Source organism: Cupressus sempervirens, chromosome 3, assembly GCF_028749045.1.
Source record: "Cupressus sempervirens isolate cs-2001-9-10 chromosome 3, ASM2874904v1, whole genome shotgun sequence".
Taxonomy (NCBI): Eukaryota; Viridiplantae; Streptophyta; class Pinopsida; order Cupressales; family Cupressaceae; genus Cupressus; species Cupressus sempervirens.
The window spans coordinates 650,972,407-650,995,745 of record NC_143120.1 but is presented as its reverse complement, the minus strand read 5'-3'; the positions used below and the strand labels follow the sequence as shown (position 1 = coordinate 650,995,745).

Sequence of the window (23,339 nt, the reverse complement as noted above, 5' to 3'; positions counted from 1 at the left end):
AATTTCACTTCATCCTAGAGAGGTGAGAGGGTGCTATAAATCCTAACATCGTGCCTCCAAAACTACACCATGGATATTCCAAATCACTTTTAATTTGGCACATTTGCCTACCTACTTGTCAAGTCACCTACATAATAAATTTGGATTCAAGCCTATATAGTCAAATATGATGATATGGAAAAATGTACCAAAAGGAACAAGAAATCATATAATTAATTTTTTTCTTAAACATATTTTCTAATTTTTAATTAATTAATAAATAGAATGAATGATACATTTTGTTGTTTATACTTAGATAGAATCCACACTTCTAAATGCTTTTAATTTTAATTATTTATTCTTTTTTATATCAACATTTTGAATAAAACCAAAAATTCAAATTATGTTATTGTAAGACCTAAATGATGTTGAATTTAATTTCTCATAGCAAAAACAATGATGATTATTAGTTCCTGCCTTTGGCAAGTAACTATTGTTTTCATTTAGGCAAGAGCCTATAACACAACAGTAGCATGTGAGCCTCTCATCAGGGAAGTCTTGGGTTTGAATCTAATTGAATTAACACATAATAATAATTAATCTAAACAAATAATAATAATTAATCTAGGCTTCGGCCCATTACCTATAAAAAAACATTTTATAGGCAAGAGCCTACAACACAATGGTAAATTGTGAGCCTCTTATCGAAGAGGTCTTGAGTTTGAATCTACTCATGCTTAACAAATAATAATAAATTTAATAATTAATCTTGGATTAAGCCTCTTACCCATTAAAAAAAAGAACTATTGTTTTCATTTAATACACTTGTATTTATTTTTCTCCAATCAAATTTCAAAATTTTTAAACATATATGTATAGGATATAGTTTGATAATTTTATTATATTTACCAAAATTTAATAATACAAATTATTTACAATCCTATTGGTTCTCATAGAAAATAGCAATGAGAAAACTAATATTCTCCAACTTTAATTCCAAAAAATGTCATCATTGCTTTAAATACTCTCCAGCATCATTTATTTAATGGTTGTTTCAGCTAGTAATTATGACTAGAAATAATGATATCCATTTTAAATCGGCAACATATATGATTCAACATAAATAATGATATCCATTTTAAATTGGCAGCATATATGATTTGACAAAACTAATGATATCCATCATTTAGATTTTAAATCGACAACATATATGATTTGATAGGCATAGAAGAAATTGAATAGATTTCATATTCTTTTGAATTATGCGAACTCTTTGTTGTAAATCATAAAGTTTAATTTTGCACCTCTAGCTTTTGTAGAATGTTTTATCCAATCTTAATTTTTCATAAAGTTAAGTTATTTATTTTTCCTAATAATATATTGTATGATTATTTTATTTTTAATAAATCTATAAATCAATCAATCAATCTACCTACCTACCTACCTATCTATCTATCTATATAATGTTACTTTAAAATAAATAAATCCACATTCAGTTTATTTGAATATAATTTTTTTATTAATATAATTAGTACATATGTAAATAATAGTTTATAATCTATTTATAGGTAAATTCAAGGATTAATAAAAATATAGAATAAAAATATTTCTAATTTATACATTTCAATAAATTGTTGCATTCTTTTAGATTAGGAACATAATATGATTCGCACGTCTATTTTATTAAATTTTATAAATGTTTTTTTTTTTTTTTTTTATCGGCAAACAACCGAAGCCCAGATTAATTTTTATTGCTTATTAAAATTAATTATTATTATTATACATTAAGTGAAGGTAGATTCGAACCCAAGACCTCCCACATGAGAGGCTCACAAGTTACCATTGCATTGTAGTCTTTTTCCTAAATTTGATGAATGTTAGAAATATACAATATATTATCATTTTTTGTTGATGTTAAATAAGCATCAACCTAATGATAGATTGGTTATTCTTAAATCTAATATCAAATTCTTGCTATGTGAATAAATCAAAAATCTAATTCATCATAGTTCACCTATTAAATATATTTAAGATTGCATTTATTTATATTTAAATCAATCCATATAAACAAATAAAATCTATGATCAATAAATAATTTTTTTTAATAATAATTATTTTTTATACTTAAAAATTTCCTTGATTAGAAATCTAAAAATATTATACTTTACGAAGGAAGTTTGACCTTTACCTCTCTTATTTTCTAATCTATCTTATACTCATTTTAATGCTACTACTTTATGGTCAAAATCATGGAGATCTTATGTGCAAATTACAAAAGATATTTTATATAGTTCATAAATATGGACAAAGTAAGTTTTAAAAAAATTATAATTATAATTAAAAAATAATGAGACATGTCATATATATGTATACACATTAAAATATTAAATCTATTATATTATTTAAATATAGAAAAATTATAATAAGTTATTCTATTGTTTGAACTTTGTTGTCCATTTGTATTATGAAAAATAATGAGAAATTTAGAGGAATGTACAAATATAATTTTCATTCTTATATAAAATTGGTTGATATATTATTTCTAAAAATTGTATTATGTCATCATTGTCTTAAAATTGTAGAAATAAATATAATTAGACATCATAAATATGAAAAATTAAAGTTTAGATTTTAAAATAAATGTGTTAATTTAATACATATCAAAAAAATATATTATATTTTTTGTCCATACTTTTTTAACAATTATTCACAAAGCTTAACTTCGTGCATTACATATTTATTTTATACAAATAATATTTTAATTATACCTAATATTTCACTTTTACATGCCTCTATATCTTTCTAATACATTCCTCTTTTTATCTTTCCTTGCACAATTTGGTATCTTTCTCCATCCATTACCAGCTCTTATTATTCTTTTTCTTCAACCTAATTTACATCATAAATGAGCAATTAGCAGGAACTTTGACCTTGCGTCACTTGTTAAAATTTAGGACGACACCTACACTTCCACTTTTTCCATGTTATATTGTCCCCACAATAATATCATGCAATCAACAAGGAGGTGATTTTGCTGGTAGTGGACTCTAATGGTCACTCAGACTCAGGCCTTGAATTTATTCTAGCTATTAATTCTGACCAAAAATAATGATATCCATTTTGAATCGGCAACATATATGATTTGATAGAAACAACAATATCCATCATTTAGATTTTAAATTGGAAACATATATGATTTGACATGCATGGAAGAAATTGAATAGGTTTCATATTCTTTTGAATTATGCAAACTCTTTGTTATAAATCGTAAAGTTTAATTTTGCACCTTTAGCTTTTGTAGAATGTTTTATCCAATCTTAATTTTTAATAAAGTTAAGTTAATATATATTTCCTAATAATATATTATATGATTATTTTATTTAAAATACACACACACACACACACACACACACACACACACACACACACACACACACACACACACACACACACACACACACACACACACACACACACACACATAAAATGTTACTTTAAAAAGTATTTTTTAGATTAGGAAAAAAATATGATTCACTTGTCTATTTTATTAAATTTAATAAATGTTAGAAATATACAATATTTTATCATTTTTTGTTGATGTTAAATAAGTATCAACCTAATGATAGATTGGTTATTCTTAAATCTAAAATCAAATTCTTACTATATGAATAAATCAAAAGTCCAATTCATCATAGTTCACCTATTAAATATATTTAAGATTGCATTTATTTTAATTAATATATATCAATCCATACAAACAAATAAAATCTATGATCAATAAACAATTATTGTTAATAATTATTCATTTTTATTCTTAAAAATTTCCTTAATTAGAAATCTAAAAATATTATACTTTACAAAGGAAGTTTGACCTTTACCTCTCTTATTTTCTAATCTATCTTATTCTCATTTTAATGCTACTACTTTATGGTCAAAATCATGGAGATCTTATATGCAAATTATAAAAGATATTTTATATAGTTCATAAATATGGACATAGTTAGTTTTAAAAAAATTATAATTATAATTATGAAATAATGAGACAAGTTATATATATATATATATATGTATACACATTAAAATATTAAATCTATTATATTATTTAAATATAGAAAAATTATAATAAGTTATTCTATTGTTTGAACTTTGTTGTCCATTTGTATTATGTAAAATAATGAGAAATTTAGAGGAATATACAAATATAATTTTCATTCTTATATAAAATTGGTTGATATATTATTTCTAAAAATTGTATTATGTCATCATTGTCTTAAAATTGTAGAAATAAATATAATTAGACATCATAAATATGAAAAATTAAAATTTATATTTTAAAATAAATGTCTTAATTTAATACATATCAAAAAAATATATTATATTTTTTGTCCATAAATTTTTAACAATTATTCACTAAGCTTAACTTCATGTATTATATATTTTTTTATACAAATAATATTTTAATTATACCTAATATTTCACTTTTACATGCCTCTATATCTTTCTAATACATTCCTCTTTCTATCTTTCCTTACACAATTTGGTATCTTTCTCCATCCATTACTAGCTCTCATTATTCTTTTCCTTCAACCTAATCTACATCATAAATGAGCAATTGGTAGGAACTTTGACCTTGTGTCACTTGTTCGAATTTAGGATGACACCTACACTCCCACTTTTTCCATGTTATATTGTCCCCACAATAATATCAAGCAATCAACAAGAAGGTGATTTTGTTAGCAATGGAATCTAATGGTCACATAGACTCGGGCCTCGAATTTATTCCAGCTATTAATTACAACCAGAAATAATGATATCCATCATTTAGATTTTAAATCGGCAACATATATGATTTGACATGCACAGAAGAAATTGAATAGGTTTCATATTCTTTTGAATTATGCAAACTCTTTGTTATAAATCATAAAGTTTAATTTTACACCTTTAGCTTTTGTAGAATGTTTTATACTATCTTAATTTTAATAAAGCTAAGTTATATATTTTTCCTAATAATATATTGTATGATTATTTTATCTTAATTTTAATAAAGCTAAGTTATATATTTTTCCTAATAATATATTGTATGATTATTTTATTTTTTTATAATCTCTCTCTCTCTCTCTCTCTCTCTCTCTCTCTCTCTCTCTCTCTCTCTCTCTCTCTCTCTCTCTCTCTCTCTCTCTCTCTCTCTCTCTCTCACATTACTTTTTTAAAAGTAAATCTATATTCAATTTATTTGAATATAATCCTTTTATTAATATAATTAGTACATATGTAAATAATAGTTTATAATCTATTTATAGGTAAATTCAAGGATTAATAAAAATCTCTCTCTCTCTCTCTCTCTCTCTCTCTCTCTCTCTCTCTCTCTCTCTCTCTCTCATATTACTTTTTTAAAAGTAAATCTATATTCAATTTATTTGAATATAATCCTTTTATTAATATAATTAGTACATATGTAAATAATAGTTTATAATCTATTTATAGGTAAATTCAAGGATTAATAAAAATATTTCTAATTTATACATTTGAACAAATTGTTGCATTTTTTTAGATTAGGAACATAATATGTTTCACACGTCTATTTTATTAAATTTGATAAATGTTAGAAATATATAATATTTTATCATTTTTTGTTGATGTTAAATAAGCATCAACTTAATGATAGATTGGTTATTCTTAAATGTAAAATCAAATTCTTACTATGTGAATAAATCAAAAATCCAATTCATCAAAGTTCACCTATTAAATATATTTAAGATTGCATTTATTTTAATTAATATAAATCAATCCATATAAACAAATAAAATCTATAATCATAAATAATTCTCCTCAATAATTATTCATTTTTATACTTAAGAAATTCCTTAATTAGAAATTGAAAAATATTATACTTTATGAAGGAAGTTTGACCTTTACCTCTCTTATTTTCTAATCTATCTTATGCTCATTTTAATGCTACTACTTTATGGTCAAAATCATGGAGATCTTATATGCAAATTACAAAATATATTTTATATAGTTTATAAATATGGACATAGTAAGTTTTAAACAAAATATAATTATAATTATAAAATAATGACACATGTTATACATATCTATACACATTAAAATATTAAATCTATTATATTATTGAAATATAGAAAAATTATAATAAGTTATTCTATTGTTTGAACTTTGTTGTCCATTTGTATTATGAAAAATAATGAGAAATTTAGAGGAATGTACAAAGATAATTTTCATTCTTATATAAAATTGGTTGATATATTATTTCTAAAAATTGTATTATGTCATCATTCTCTTAAAATTGTAGAAATTAATATAATTAGACATCATAAATATGAGAAATTAAAATTTAGATTTTCAAATACTTGTGTTAATTTAATACATATCAAAAAAATACATTATATTTTTTGTCCATAAATTTTAAACAATTATTCACAAAGCTTAACTTTATGTATTACATATTTATTTTATACAAATAATATTTTAATTATACCTAATATTTCACTTTTACATGCCTCTATATCTTTCTAATACATTCCTCTTTTTATCTTTCCTTACATAATTTGGTATCTTTCTCCATCCATTACCAGCTCTTATTATTCTTTTTCTTCAACCTAATCTACATCATAAATGAGCAATTGGCAAGAACTTTGACCTTGCGTCACTTGTTAGAATTTAGGACAACACCTACACTCCCACTTTTTCTGTGTTATATTGTCCCCACGATTATATCATTCAATCAACAAGAAGGTAATTTTGTTGCAGTGGACTCTAATGGTCACTTGGACTCGAGCCTTGAATTTATTCCAACTATTAATTATGACCAGAAATAATGATATCCATTTTAAATCGGCAACATATATGATTTGACATGCACGAAAGAAATTGAATAGGTTTCATATTATTTTGAATTATGCAAACACTTTGGTATAAATCGTAAAGCTAATCTTAATTTTTAACAAAGTTAAGTTATTTATTTTTCCTAATAATATATCATATGACTCTCTCTCTCTCTCTCTCTCTCTCTCTCTCTCTCTCTCTCTCTCTCTATATATATATATATATATATATATATATATATATATACATATATTATTAATATAATTAGTACATATGTAAATAATAGTTTATAATCTGTTTATAGGTAAATTCAAGGATTAATAAAAATATAGAATACACATATTTCTAAATTATACATTTTAACAAATTGTTGCATTCTTTTAGATTAGGAACATAATATGACTCACATGTCTATTTTATTTAATTTGATAAATGTTAAAAATATACAATATTTTATCATTTTTTCTTGATGTTAAATAAGTATCAACCTTATGATAGATTGGTTATTCTTAAATCTAAAATTGAATTCTTACTATGTGAATAAATCAAAAATCCAATTCATCATAGTTCACCTATTAAATATATTTAAGATTTCATTTATTTCAATTAATATATATCAATCCATATAAACAAATAAAATCTATGATCAATAACTAATTCTCATTAATAATTATTTGTTTTTATACTTTAAAAATTCTTTAATCACAAATCTAAAAATATTGTAGTTTACGAAGGAAGTTTGACCTTTACTTCTCTTAGTTTCTAATCTATCTTATACTCATTTTAATGCTACTACTTTATTGTTAGAATCATGGAGATCTTATATGCAAATTACAAAAGATATTTTATATAGTTCATAAATATGGACATAGTAAGTTTTTAAAAAATTATAATTATAATTATAAAATAATGAGAGATGTTATATATATATGTATACACATTAAAATATTAAACCTATTATATTATTTATATATAGAAAAATTATAAAATAAAATAGAAAAATTATAATAAGTTATTCTATTGTTTGAATTTTGTTGTCCATTTGTATTATGAAAAATAATGAGAAATTTAGAGGAATGTACAAAAATAATTTTCATTCGTATATACTATATAGGTGCAGTTTGTGTATATAGATCTGGTTTGTAAATAACATGATGTATACTCTCTTCTAAAATGTACTAAAAATCTTGCTAAATATATGAAATATATTTATATAAATGAATTTGTCTGTTTATCTTCATCTAAATGTTTGGGCTTTCTAATGTTTTGGTTTTCTGTTTCTAATGGCAATTTTGCAGCATTATCTCATTTACATCTGTATGGTCTTAATTTTCATTTCAAATTTAAATAATCTTCTCATTATTCTTTACTAGCATTATGTTTTGATGTCTTTCCTCTGATTAGCTCCTTTTGATGGGATTAGGTTTCAGACACTTCAGGTCTTTGTCTCAATATAGTGATACTCTATAGGTAGGGGAAGTACCATGAAAATTTAAGACTTGATGAGCATGTAACCATTTAAGCTAAGAATTGGTGATCTCAACCCGACTAAAAGAAGGGTTACAGCTTCATCATTCAGCTGCTTATTACCTTATTGTAGACAAATTACATAATTTTGTTCAAAGCCTCAGATTAGGTTTGTTTCCATAAATCTAGGGCTGGGTAATGGGTCAGTTTGGTGCTCTAGATCAATGTTTAGATCTAATCCCTTTTAGGCATTCTTGGCGGCTAGTTTCAAAATGGATAGAAGAAGGCAGTCTGGACTGATAGTTTCTATCCATATTTAGTGACATTGGTATGGTAGTGTAGCTCTAATTGACAGTTGGATAACAAATTGGATACTGGTGGTAAGGGGAGGTCGAATCCAATTTCTACCCGTCCTGCACTCCTTTGGAGATCTGTATTAGAAGTTAGAGCTTCAATTGCTTTAGCTCGAGTGTTTTTCTTTAAGAGACCTTCTGCACTCTATTCTGTTTTTGCATAGGTTTGGAGGAATCTTGATTATTTAGTACTCTATTTTTATTTTACTAACCATCTTCTTTTGAGTACAGGATTCTTCTTCTTTAGGTTCCATTTAAGTGGATTTCCTATAATTGCTATATATATACTAACTATGTTGATCTATTAAGTTTTATGTGCTTAGAAGTAGTTATGGACATTAGAGTTCCCAATTTTGGATATTCCCATTGGAAGTTATTACTGATAACGGATATTATATCGACAGGGGTATACCCCTCGCTATGATGTAATTTGAAACTTTACATGACAGTTATGTAATTTGAAACTCTATATGATAGGTTATGTTTCAACTGGGGTAATGCCCCTTTTAAGATGTAATTATATAAGACTTTTGTCCTAGGCGAGACTGGAGATTTTCTTCTCTGTTCTTTCCTCCCAGTGCCTGTTTGAATGGAGTCAAGCTGATGTAATTTTATTTTTATTTAATAAAATCATTCAAGGCTTCGGCCATTTACTGATATAAAATAAAATAAACAATTCATTCTTATATAAAATTGGTTGATATATTATTTATAAAAATTGTATTATGTCATCATTGTCTTAAAATTGTAGAAATAAATATAAGTAAACATCATAAATATGAAAAATTAAAATTTAGATTTTAAAATAATTGTGTTAATTTAATACATATCTAAAAAATACATTATATCTTTTGTCCATAAATTTTTAACAATAATTCACAAAGCTTAATTTCATATATTATATATTTATTTTATACAAATAATATTTTAATTATACCTAATATTTCACTTTTACATGCCTTTATATCTTTCTAATACATTCATCTTTTTATCTTTCCTTACACAATTTGATATCTTTCTTCATCCATTACCAACTCTTATTATTCATTTTATTCAACCTAATCTACATCATAAATGAACAATTGGCAGGAACTTTGACCTTGCGTCACTTGTTAGAATCTAGGACGACACCTACACCTACTTTTTCCGTGTTATATTGTCCCCACAATAATATCACGCAATCAACAATAAGGTGATTTTGTTGGCAGTGGACTCTAATGGTCGCTCGGACTCGGGCCTCGAATTTATTAGACCATATAGATTGATAGTTTAAATGAGTCGGTGGCTTACAAACCGAGTTGGCGAATTAAGTACAATAAATCAGTTATTCATTGGTAAATGGATTCATCATGTGCTACGTACAGATTCATATGTTTTTGTGAGAGAATTTAAAATGCTATTGGTTTGTACAAACGGATTCATATGCTTTGTACAGATTGTAGATTGCGTTGGTTATATTAACGGATTTCAACTTTTTCAAAGCATGTTTTGCAGCAACGCTTTCTATGACATCTGAAAGAAAAACTATGCAAACTTGGTGTCATTACTGGTTCGTGCTTTTTGTGACGAAACGAAAAATGAACGGCGAGATTTTTCGGCGTGAAAAAAGCATTTCGGAGGAAATCCTCTACGAAACAAGCTTCTCTACTGCTTAACCGAAAGAACTTGTACCATGATCTCCATTAATGGACCTTCACATTCATTACTGCTAATTCTGCGACCACTCGAGTGCTCAATCATGGACGAGGGAAAAAAATCCAATTTTCTTTTGAGAAAACCTAGCATTACTTACGCTCAATGAAAAGACAATGAACAAAGTTCCCATTATTTCTGTCAATATATCCTCCTCAAATTACACGCACCAGTGGCAATTCGACAAGAAAACTGCTCTAAAATGAAGATTTATCGGACAACATATCAGATTTATTTATATCAGACTGAGTCAAACAGCTGGTAGCAAATTAACAAGCTTTGATAAAACGGTTGCTGCACCAGTGTTAATTCAACAAGATTTATTTGTATCACACAGAGCCAAACAGCTCAACAAGCTTTGATAAAACGGTCGATGGCGGCTTCAAGGTTCGATGCCTGCACCGCAGCCTGCGCATCATCGGCGATGGCAAATTCATCGACATGAAAATAATGCTCCACATTTTCCGAAACGATCATCTCAACACTGTGCCCCTTATTTATCATAGCCTGGCAGAACTCCAACTCTGTGTCTCGCATCAAATCCCTGTCGGCGACGGCAACCAGCATTCTCGGAAGCTTTACTCCATGGAGATCCTGAGCCAGAGGACCCGTGGGATTTATGATCGGATGATCTCTATCACTCCCCTCCGGTAAAGCCATCTTTAAGAATCCATCGATCTTCTCCACGGTAATAAAGGGGGCTTTAGGAACAATTTCTACCTCAGATCTGCTCCTCTCATTCCTCAGAAACCCTGGATGAATGAGTACACAGCCGCGGAGGGAAAGCGGATTAGGGCTTTTTCCGGCGGCATATGCCAGGGCCGTCTCGTACGCTAAATTACCCCCTGCGCTTTCTCCCATGACAATACAGCGCTTGAAATCGGCATTTTCACTGATCCAGGGTTCCTTTTCTTCGCTCGTTTCGGCCGCGAGGGTTCGAACCCACTCGACTGCCTCTACACAGTCATGGCAGGCGGCCGGGAGGCGGTGCTCAGGTGCAAGCCTGTAATCCACAGACACGATGACTAACTTCGATGTTCTGGCGAGGCGCGAGTAGAAATAATGATACATACGCCAGTCCACGTGGCTGACGCAAAACCCTCCGCCATGAAAATGAATCACCAGTGGAAGCTTTTGTTCGGGTTTCTTCTCGGGCAAATAAATGCGAGCCCAGACTCCAGTTGCCTCATTCAAAATCACGTCTTTTGTGGCGACTCCATTAACTAAGGTGTCATTTGAAGGAGGGATCGGATCATCGAGGGGCGTTGGCAGACGGGTACGCTCCACAGATCCGTCGCTGAACAGCTTCAGCTCTCCAGGAACTTCCTGCACAATTATTTTCCTTGCTTCCTCCATTTTTCTTGGAGAGAAAGAGAGAATGATGGTCACGGACAATCTCCTTAGTACCACACACACCAAATTATTGCCGGTACTGCCCTAGCCAATCTTGCCGTCCTCATTATATAGACAATTTTCCGAGCTTCTAAAATATTTAATCCTAAGGCCGACTATTCGTAAAATATTATTACTTTTTATTCTGCAGATAATAACAAAAGCGTCTAGTTCCCTTGGGATGCTTAGTTTGTTTTTTTATTTTTATTTTTAATTTTTAAAGACAATGTTTTTTTCCTCATTGGTTTCTCCTAATTTTGCTAGTGGTTTTTTAATTTTAATTTTTAAAAATTCAAAATATTTCATGAACTACTCATTTTCTACTATTTAATTTGCTTCCATTCTAAAAATATTAATTACATTTATAATTCACGGTTTTATTTTTATTTTTTAAGATCGTTTTTATTTTCCTAATTGTTCCTTATATTTTTGTTATTTTTCTTTTAAATTTTTAAAAATGTTTCTTATGACACCTGTAACAAATAAGCAAATGAAATATATCTATATTTCTTTTTAAAAATTCCAAATAAATATTTTTACAATTCTAAAAAAAATCATATGTATTTTAATTTTATTTACATTAATATAACTCCACAAACCTAGAAACACTTACATACTATTTGTATCTAAAGTTAATAGTAAAGAACTTAGAAATAAAAAATTGAATATTTTAATTTTTTTACATTAATATGATTGCCCTAAAAAACATTGATAAAGCAAGTTATGTGAATTGAATACATGTTATATTATCATTTATAAAATTGGCAACATTATTTTATTATTGATGCAAAAACTTGTATTCATCACAGATTTTCTCAAAGTTATGCATATTTCTTTTGCTCTTTTTGCATTAGTTGTATTTAAGTAGTACTGAGTCAAGTTTAAGTAGTACTGAGTCAACTTTGAGTAAATTTTTTAAATATTATTTTATTATTATAATTTATTATTACTAAGATTTTATTTAGTAGTTAAGAATAGAAACAATTGTTATCATTGTTGTCCTTTCTAATTGAAGATAATGTTGTTTAGCTAATTTTAGAGTTTCAAATTTGTTTATTTTTAAGTAAGGTAGGTACTTATTTTCATTGTTGCCCTTTCTAATTGAAGAGAACTTCAAATTTACTTATTTTTACGTAGCTTATTCCTTCATATTTATTTGAGAATACCTTTCAAATTTTAGATTGCCTTTAGTTTTGTTTTCAAAAGCAATTGTTCATTCTTCTAATGATATAATTGGTTACATTATTTTAATTTAAAATGGACATTTTTATTTTGAAAATGACATAGGTGAGGGGTCATTTTTGTTGAATCATGTCACCATTGTATTGGATTTTTTTACTTCTATTATTTATATTGTTATATTTTGTAAAGGTAATCAATTAAACATGTACTAGAATGTGTTGCAATTTAGCTTTATATTAAAATAATGAGGGTTTCCAAATGAAGACTCTGAAACCTGATTATGTTTGGGTTGAAAGTGCAAACCAAATTTCACTTAAGTGCCTTGCATATCAGATGTTCCACATACAACGTATAATTTTGAAAAATCTTCATTGTAATGTCTTATTTCAACTTAAGAGAATTGATTTTTACAAATAATTAAATCTCAATTCTATATTAACCCATGAAAGATAGAAATTTTTTTCCTGGGGGTATAATAGCAAAATTGACAATACAGATTTTTAGAAAATGAAAGTGCTTGATTGTAAATGTAGGCAACTCAACAATAGTTTTCAAGACTTGTATTAAGCTAAGACTACATTAGTTGAGTTAATTAATTGTGCATACAATAATGATTTCTTAAATAAAAAGTGGTATCTCTGTTTAAAAGGTACTACTTCAAAGTTTAGATCTATAAAATTGCAATATTGCAATTACAAAACATCATATTTTTTCCCAATAAAATCTAAAATGTGATACTCATTGATAATGATCTAGATGAGCAATGTTATTAACACCCGCAAATATGCTCCAATAATAGAACTAGAAATTTTTTTCAAGATCCATAATAGTCAATACCATTTTAAAAATAGTTTCTCCAATAATCTTGCCAAATGTAACGCCCTGCCAAAGGATCCAAAGAATTAACCTAAAGTTTCACTAAGTTTGGTAGCATTTTTTTTTAAAACATGAAAGTAAAACCATTCATAACATAATAGCGAAAGCAATAGCAATTTCCAACTAAAAGTAAACATAAACATACACACATAACAGGTTTCATTCTTAAGGATCCCTTAACGTTGAATCACATCTAACATAACTAATTATGTTTCCATCTAATACTACATCCACATGATATAATACTAAAAAGTCCAACGTTCTTAAATTACATTTCTGATTGCTCAATCATCCATTGCACATGTCACAGGGTATGAAAGGCTTAAAAGAATATACATCCGTGTAAATAAAGTACATCATCATACTAACTCTAATCCATGATGCAATAACATAAATGAAACCACAAATCATGCATGATACATCATCATAACCATAAATCATCAAACATAATTAACTAAGTGCATGGTTCCTCCCAACCGTAAATAACATCCTTAGACCATCGTGGGTCCTAGCCATCCCTCTGTGCATAACATTCCAAATCACTGAAGAAATCATCAGTATTAACATAATAGGAATGCCACTCCTAAATCATACTACATCATATGCAGAAAAGAAATCTAACATGCAAGTAAAGAATAAGATAACATCATTTAACATATACAAAACATCAATGTAAGGATACGTGTCCACCATCATAAAGAATGCATCAACCATGATGTCTCAAACGGATTTCAAATGATATGAGTGGAAAAGCACTACCACCCGATCACATGGAACCTAAATGGTCCACTCCCACCGTGCTGAGGAGATAGTCTCAAGTCCCAAACAAGTTATCAATATCACATAAAATAAATACTCTCTAAGTCCAGGAATATTAAAAGTATACTAACTCAAGGGTTCCAACACAAATCGACATCTAATCCCAGAGGCACAACAAAGACATTTAGGAGACCTACTATGCAAGCGGGAAAGTGTCATCGCATGGATCACGCTAGAGCTACCCTGGTAGTCTCTCAATAGACCCCAGCCCCCTAGTGATCCTTATGCAGCAACTAGTATCCCCTCATACTGACGAGGCATACTACAGAATGCAAGGTTGCAACCAAGCATTTTCTCTACTCCCATCCTAGTCTGTACTAGCACTCGAGGCATGGGCGAGAACATACAATTATCTTATTACGTTCATTTAATCCCCATTTAGTGTAAATATTTTCACTTATTAAATAACTTACAATGAGTTACCCTGGCAGCCACTTAGGGCCCCGACCCCCATTGCAAGCCACTTCCCAACACTACAAGTAGTTAACCTACCCTAAGCTCATGGAATCATAAATCTCAAAATCACCACGGTCTTATACAAGCGATTAGAAAAATACCAAAAGATAATCCACAGTAAAAACATCAAATCTCCATGAGCAACTGAAAAGCATCCATTAATAATCATGACCACAATAGTTCTCTATTGGCAACTGAAGGTATCACTGATAATCACAATATCCATTAGTTCTCATCAAGCAACCAAAAAGTATCTCAAGGTAATACTAATCAAAGACTCCAAAAATGGTTGAGTCAAAACATGTCACAACATGCCATCATCAAGAATAAATCAACACTTCAGTCCCATCAAGGCAACTGGAAAGTAATCCAATTATAACTGATCGATGACTCAGAAATGGTTAAGTCAAGTGTCTCATGTACATACATCTCAGATTCATATAGGAAGATTGGAAAGTAATAACAATCAGTAAGTACAAACATTTCATAGAGCATGCCATCACATTACCATGGTTGGGTTTTAAAAGAATTGAGACCAAATAACATCAACATACCATCACATTCACATAACTCCCAAACCTCTGGTAGACATCCTAACTAGTCAACACTCTAGGACCACCCAAACCCCAAACATGGATAGCATAAAGAATAAGATACAAACACATATTTTAGTTTGTTTTTTCAATCACATGGTTAAGCCAAATATTAGGTTTCAATTTTTATTTTTAAGTACATTTCAAGTGTATAAGATTCTTCATTTAATCTACAAGTCAACCCATTTATCTCTTCAAATTAAACATAGAATTATTCCTCCATTATTTTAAAATAGTTTTCTAAAATAATCAGAAGATACTTATTTAAATCATTGAACTAGTTCCCATTGACTTTTAGATAAAACCATTCACATTATTAAAAACATTAGAATAATACTTATAAACTTTCAAATAATTAGTTTACAATTCCCTTAAAATACTTCAAGGACAAACATTTATTTAAAATAATCTTCATTGATTTTAACTAAAATCAATCTCATTAATAATTCAATTATTTAATTCGACTAAACACTTATTATTATCTCTTTTCTTTTAATTTGCCCTAATTTAAAAATCCATTTACTGAAATTGACTAATAATTAATTAGACTCTTTTTACTATTAACTAATCCTAATAAAAATTCTAGAAAGAACTTTATGAATAACTCTGCTTGTGAAAATGTCGAAAGCGAACACTTCACTCAGTTATCCAGGCCTGAATCGAGGGCAGAGGAACAAACGGAGACTCTCCAGAAATGCATGCACCATCAAAATAGCAAGACATGGAAGCTCTCTAGTGAACCAGAGCAAATTTCTTAACCTAAAATATGGTAAAATGGATGTAAGATTCGATGTTCCTACGACCAACAAATTTGAGGCTCTGGATAAATTAGTAGTCGAGGCCACCCGCTTCCATCCAAAAGAAGGGCCTCAAAGACTTACAATCAATGCGAAAGCTTCCTCTGATATCAAAAACCTATCTGGAACGTGCCCCCAGTTGCCTATATTCATGGTAGAACATCTTGATAACCAGATCCAGGTTTTTAACATGACTAAATATGTATTTCCAAATTCTTTCAAATCTTTGTCCCCTCCAGGAAGCGTTTCAATTCCCTCTAATCTTCCAGATGTTAAATCTGATTTAAAACTAGTCTCCTCTCCAATCTATATACCCCCTCATAAATGGCTTAGCAACCGATCCCCTTCTCCTAACCCTAATTGTTCTCTTGGACCGCTGCAACCAAACCCCCTTGACAAACCAGTTCACATCACCATTGATGATGTTGAAGATTCTTGGTTTGACTGTCTGAAGAGAGGGATCTTCACAATTTGGACTGGCCCTTCCAAAGACATCCATCTCTTAATGGAATGGCTATCAGACAATTACCAGGAATAGGTAAGTATCTTTCACCATCATGAAAATGTTTTGTTTTTAAAATGTGAAGAAGAGTCTATTAAAAATGAGTTTATTGATGTCTTAGAATATTTCTTTAAAGGTTTATGTGTCAAATTTGTTGAATGGGTTCCTAATTTTCATATTGATAAGGTGGATTGTATGATCCCATTATGGTATTCCATGTCTCTTCCTCTGGAGCTATGTGATGTTGATATTATCTATGAAATAGGCTATGCAATAGGAGTAGTTATTGCTATTGATGCTTCCTTTTTTAGCTGTAACAGTATTAAAATTCTCATCAAACTTAATATTAATCACCCTTCAGAGTTCCAGAAGAAAATTATTACCAGGAAAGCCTCATATGATATAACCTTTCAAGAGTATAAAGGGAAGATCATTGATATACTAAAATCTGAAATTAAAAATAATCACAGACCTGAGGTCCTTCCCCTCACATCGCACTTCAGGGACAAATTCCCAGGACTAAGTTCTAAATTAGTCAGAAGGAATAAAAATTCAGGAAACTACCGATCAGAGATTTAGATTGGACAAAATTCTCAGGCAGAACAGAGGGCTTCATTGATAAAAATGATGCCAGATGAGACAGAAGGTACCCTATTAATCTCAAAAGTAGATTTAATAAAGGATACAAGAGTATTGAAGAATGGTGTTTGTAGCAAAAATGACAAGGAACTCAAGGGAACAGAAAAATGTGACAACAAACATAAGACCAACAAAAGGGGATCTGATGGAATTAAGATTTAGTTTCCAAATGACAGAAGAGAGCACCCCAGAAAAATGAAAGAGCCAACTGTTAGACAGTACAAGGAAAAAAGCAAGGCTTTAGAGAGAAATGAATTATTAGACAGAGCAGATAGTAAGGATTATAGGACAAACAAGGAGAATTTGGGAGATCAAGTTTTCCCTCCCTCAGAATTGGATTCTGTGAATCATACAGAGAAGGAAGCCCAAGATGATAGAAAATGGAAGGAGAAGGAAGAATCAGCAAAAATTAGAATTGAGGCAGGCAATAGAGAAAAATTTGGTCAAAATCATGAAACAACATGCAAATCGGATGGGATTTGGAACAGAGACCAAAATCTTGAGCAAGGCACAGTAAGGCATGAGGCTCTTGCAAAGTATAATGAAAGATGTAATAAGGAGGATGGAAATGAAGAAAGCAGTTGAAAATCAGAAAAAATGAAGGGGCCTAACATATACATATATTAGGAGGAGATTGATGGGAACAAGGATACTGCAGGACAAGGAGAGATACAAAATAGCATTACAGAATCAACAAATAATCAAGATATAGGTGAAGCAGAAAATGTCATGCTTTTCTCTTCTCCCAAGGTGTGGATGGAAAAAGCAGCTTCTAGAGCAGAAAAATAGGATTCTCAGCATTTGAACACTGATTTTATCCCTAAATCAGAGTTAACCACCCCACAAATTGAAGGTGCTAGAAGAACTTCAAAATTTTGGCAGACACCAGATGGATATCCTTCCTCATCGTTCACCCCAGAGGAGTTTCAGTCGCAGATTCAGAATGATGGCAAAAGACTAGAAGTCTTTATCATTAAAGACTTTCAGAAATTTTTAAATGAGGACCTAGAATTTACACCAAAGGTTGGATCATCAGAGGTTGAGGCTAACAGTCTTGAGCAGCTATCAAAGGAAGTTATTAAGGTGTTTGACTTTGATAATTTAGATAAGAGTACTACCTCTCAGAAAGAGAGGCTGATCCAAAAAATTATCAAACTGGGAGGAGATGATTATACTACTAAAGATCTCCAAAGGAATATGATAAAGATCCAGATGGAGGATAGTGCAAGGAAGCAGGACAAACAAAGTGAGAAGAATTCAAAAGACAATCAGGTAGGTGAACGGACAAAAATGGGAGAAAGAGAGAATAAAGAGCTAGAGGAGGACAGTCTCGGGAGTAAAATCTGCAAAGAATTGAAAATGGAAGAATTTGAAAGAACAGAGGAATGCATTTGTCCAATAGCACAAGAATTGGGTATATTTCAGCAAGAGCTTGGTATAGAAATGAATCAGGAAGGTATAACCTCTCCAAAATATGGTAAGCCGAAAGGAAAAAGGGGGAAGAGATCACTGAAGGATTTACGTGAGGCTGAAGGCCTAGCTAGAGAACAGAGGAAAATTGATGAACTCCTAAACATGGGGAAGGGGAAGTGCCTTCCTAAGACTACATGAGGATTACTTCATGGAATGCTAGGGGTCTAAATGCCCCCAGCAAGAAAAGGTTATTAAAACAACATTTAAAAAGTCTTAATTCAGAAATAATATTAATTCAGGAAACAAAACTAAATAAAGTAGAAGGAGACAAATTTAACAAAATGTTAGGAATGTGGGGTTCAATCTTCATAGAGGCAATAGGTGCCTCAGGGGGTTTAGGAATTGTTTGGAACCCTAAGAAAGTTAGTCTAACTTATTTAGTTAATAACAATAATTGGATGTGTGCTAGTATACAGAGCCTAAAATCAGATACGAAATTCATCCTAATCAATGTGTATGGTCCTAATAATATAATAGGAAAAAAACTGTTTGGGCTGAATTAAGTATGGTTATTTCAAAACACAAAGATTGTTCGATTATATTAGGAGGCGACTTTAATACGATTTTAACTTTAAATGAGAAAATAGGGGGTACTCAACATCTCTCACTATCATCAATAGAATTCAAAGTATGGATCGACAAATTTAGTTTATTAGAAATTCCTCCAACCAATGGTATATTCACGTGGAATAATAGAAGAAAGGATAACGATTATATTGCAAAAAAGTTAGCTAGATTCTTTATTGTACGAAATATCTCTTCTTACAATAAGAACTTCCAATCCTCCATTCTTCCCTTCGTAGGATCAAATCATTTCCTGGTATGTTTGGAGATTTCAGAACCTTCTAAACCACAGAGAAATCCTTTTAAGTGTGAAAAGATGTGGTTTCAGGATTCAAAATTTTTAGAACTGATTAAGACATGGTGGGCTCAAGCGGACTTCGCTGGGTCCAGAATGTTTGTTTTCATTTCGAAACTCAAATTGTTGAAAGAAAACATTTTAAGGTGGAACAAAGAACACTTCAACAACATTTTTAAAGAAAATTTGGAAGTTGAAGATAAACTGAAAAACCTGAACTAGGAAATTATAAAATATGGCATGAATTATGAGAAATATACTTTAGAAAAAGAGCTCCTCATGAAACAAGAAGATATTTTATGCAAAGAGGAAACCTTCTGGAGACAAAAATCTAGAGAGAAATGGTTGGAAGAGGGAGATCGAAACACAAATTTTTTTCACAATTCTACTATTCAGAACCGATCTCTACAAAAGATATCTAGTATCTCGACTCCGCAGGGTTTGTGTACAGAAAACCCTACAGAAATTGCAGACACGATAGTCTCTCACTTTAAAAATTTACTAAATAATTATGAAGGGTCTAATAGGGAAGCACAGGCCCGAATGCTCAAATTTATTCCAAAATTGGTCACGGTAGAAGAAAATAAAAATCTAAATAGACCAATAACATTGGAAGAGGTAAGGATTGTGGTCTTTAATATGAGTCCAGACAAATCTCCAAGCCCAGATGGGTTTCAAGCTTTCTTTTTTCAAAAATGTTGGGATATACTTGGAGAAGACCTATGGAGAGAAATTGAAGCATCAAGAAATGGTGGATCCTTGCTAGCTGAAATCAATTACTCATTCTTCACACTTATCCCTAAGAAGGAATGTCCAAAAAATCCTGGAGACTTTCGCCCTATAGCTCTCTGCAACACTATTTACAAAATTTTATCAAAAGTTATAGCCAATAGACTCAAGGCAATTATGCCAAAATTGATTTCTGAGGAACAAACAGGTTTTGTTCCAGGTAGATCCATTTTGGATGGCATACTCATTATTCAAGAAGCTATTCACTCGGCTACCATAGATAGAGAACCATATATGTTTATGAAATTAGATATACAAAAGGCTTACAATATGGTTGATTGGCGTTTCCTATGCAAAGTTCTAGAAGCATTTGGCTTTTCACGTCAATGGGTAAATCTAATAATTAAGTTTATCTCGACTCCGAAGATTTCTGTTCTCATAAATGGGACTCCTGAAGGTTTCTTTGAAATCTCCAGGGGTATTAGGCAAGGAGACCCTCTATCTCCCTCTGTCTTCATTCTAATGGCTGAAGCCTTTGGTAGAGCAGTCTCCTATGCTTATCAGGTTCAGAAGATTTCAAGGATTTTTGTTACCAGAAGCCTCCCTAACATTACCCATCAATAGTATGTAGATGACACTATTTTACCTGGCAAGAGTTCGATCCAAGAAGCTATGGGTTTTAAAAATATACTTCAAAATTATATAGATGCTTTAGGGTAGAAGGTTAATAAAGATAAATCCGAAATATTCTTTATGAACACCTCTCCGAAAATGGAAAACAAGATATGTGGAATTATGGGATATAGAAAGGGTATGTTCCCTTGTAAGTATTTGGGTATCTCCCTGGAAAAGAACTTGAGATACATCAAAGTTTGGCAAGATACGATTGAAAAGGTAGATAAGCGGATTGGAAGTTGGAAGAATAGATGGCTCTCTAAGGCTGGTAAGATTACTAAGATACGATCTGTCCTCTTAGCCATCCCAATTTTCCCTTTGGCATGTCTTCCTCTCACAAATTAGATGTCCAAGCGATTCGAATCTAAACTTAGGAATTTCCTTTGGAAGGATAAGGAAAATGATAAGAAACTCGCTCTCATTAAATGGGACAATTTATGCAAACCTAAAGAATGTGGAGGTTTAGGATTGAGGAAACCACAATGGCAAAATGAGGCTCTGGGAGCCAAACTTGTATGGAGATTATACCAACAACATGAGCACAAATGGGCTAAAATTTTATATCATAAATATATGGATCCAACGAAGCCGAAATTGCTATTCAGAATGGGAAATTTGCCAAAAGGGTCAGAATGCTGGAATTTGATGGTAAAATGCAGGGGTATTATCAGCAAATACCTAACGTGGGACGTGGCTGTAGGAGATAAAGCCTTGTTCTGGGAAGACTCCTGGGATGGGCTCCCCCCTTTAAACACACCTCCCAATTTAGAAAACCTAATAATAAGGCTAAAATCATTGTGGGGTAGTAAGGTCAAAGATTACAAAATTAAAGAGTTAATTGATGGGGAACTTCGATGGAGATGGTGGTCAATAGATGATTTAGATCTTGATCCGAAATCAATTGTAGCCTTCAAAAAGATCATCTCGAATAGGAAAATAAAACAATTCGAAAGGCCAGATAGTCTTATTTGGGCTAGTTCAAAGGATGGATTATACAGTGTGAAACAAGGTTATCAGGCTATTATTCATTCATAGCAATGGAACTCGGTGGAGATCCCATTAAAATTGTGTTGGGATACAGCTTGTCTTCCTAAGGCCGGTTTCTTTCTATGGCTTGCCCTTCAGAACAGAGCTTTAACAATAGACAGACTCGCTAGATTTGGTATAAATGGTCCTAATTGGTGTGTCATGTGTAAACAGAACAATGAAGATGTTGATCATCTCTTTCTCAACTATCCTTTCGCACAAAATTGTTGGGAATGGCTCAAGTCCTGACTAAACTGGGCTACCCCTCTACAGAATTCTCTTAAAGGGCTCCTATGTTCATGGCCCACAAATATGGGACATGGGGTCTATAGAAAATTCTAGAATATTTGCCCATCCATAGTTGTATGGGAAATATGGAAAGAAATTTTTAAAGATCAAGAGCGAAATCTAGGTAGATTTATACTAAATCTAGAAGCTTCAATAGTAGAAGTAATGAATGCTAATCTGAGGAAGACAACGCATGTGGAAGGATCTTTTTCATATTGGTATGGAATTATGAAGAAATTATGGTCCAACCTTATCAATCTACCACTGGTGTATGCAGCAAGCAATAAAGAGGCAAGCGAAAAATGTAAATGGGTCCCTCCTCCCCCAGGTTGGTACAAATTGAACTTTGATGGGGCAGCGAGATGGAACCCGGGTATAGCTAGGGTAGGATGTATTTTAAATGATGAGAATGGCAGATGGGTAGCAAAGCTAGCTGCCCCCCTTCCTCCTATTTCCAATAACGTGGCAGAACTTGAAGCCTTAGAGAAGGGTCTTCAGCTCTGTCTCAAATTAAGCCTCCCCAAAATCCACATTGAAGGTGATTCTCAAGTCGTTCTTAATGCTATCAGATAAAAAAAGACCCCAAATTGGGTCTTGAATTCGAAACTCCAAGAAGTGTTAATTTTAATAGAGCATTTCGAGGAGATCAATATCAGTCATATTTATCAAGAAGGTAACTCATTGGCAGATGAACTTGCC

General features: G+C 30.8%; 1 protein-coding gene and 1 pseudogene across 1 annotated transcript; one reads left to right on the top strand and one right to left on the bottom strand.

The window, feature by feature from the left end:
- Window positions 1-10,297, top strand: part of LOC149568378 (isoleucine--tRNA ligase, chloroplastic/mitochondrial pseudogene) — a 29,295-nt pseudogene extending 18,998 nt beyond the window's left edge.
- A 151-nt stretch (window positions 10,298-10,448) lies between these two features.
- On the bottom strand, window positions 10,449-11,762 carry LOC149568377 (putative carboxylesterase 17). The gene has a single exon (XM_089817552.1). It carries the CDS (start codon window positions 11,688-11,690, stop codon window positions 10,683-10,685), a length of 1,008 nt encoding a protein of 335 aa, XP_089673678.1. The 5' UTR covers window positions 11,691-11,762; the 3' UTR covers window positions 10,449-10,682.
- Window positions 11,763-23,339: the final 11,577 nt, after the last annotated feature.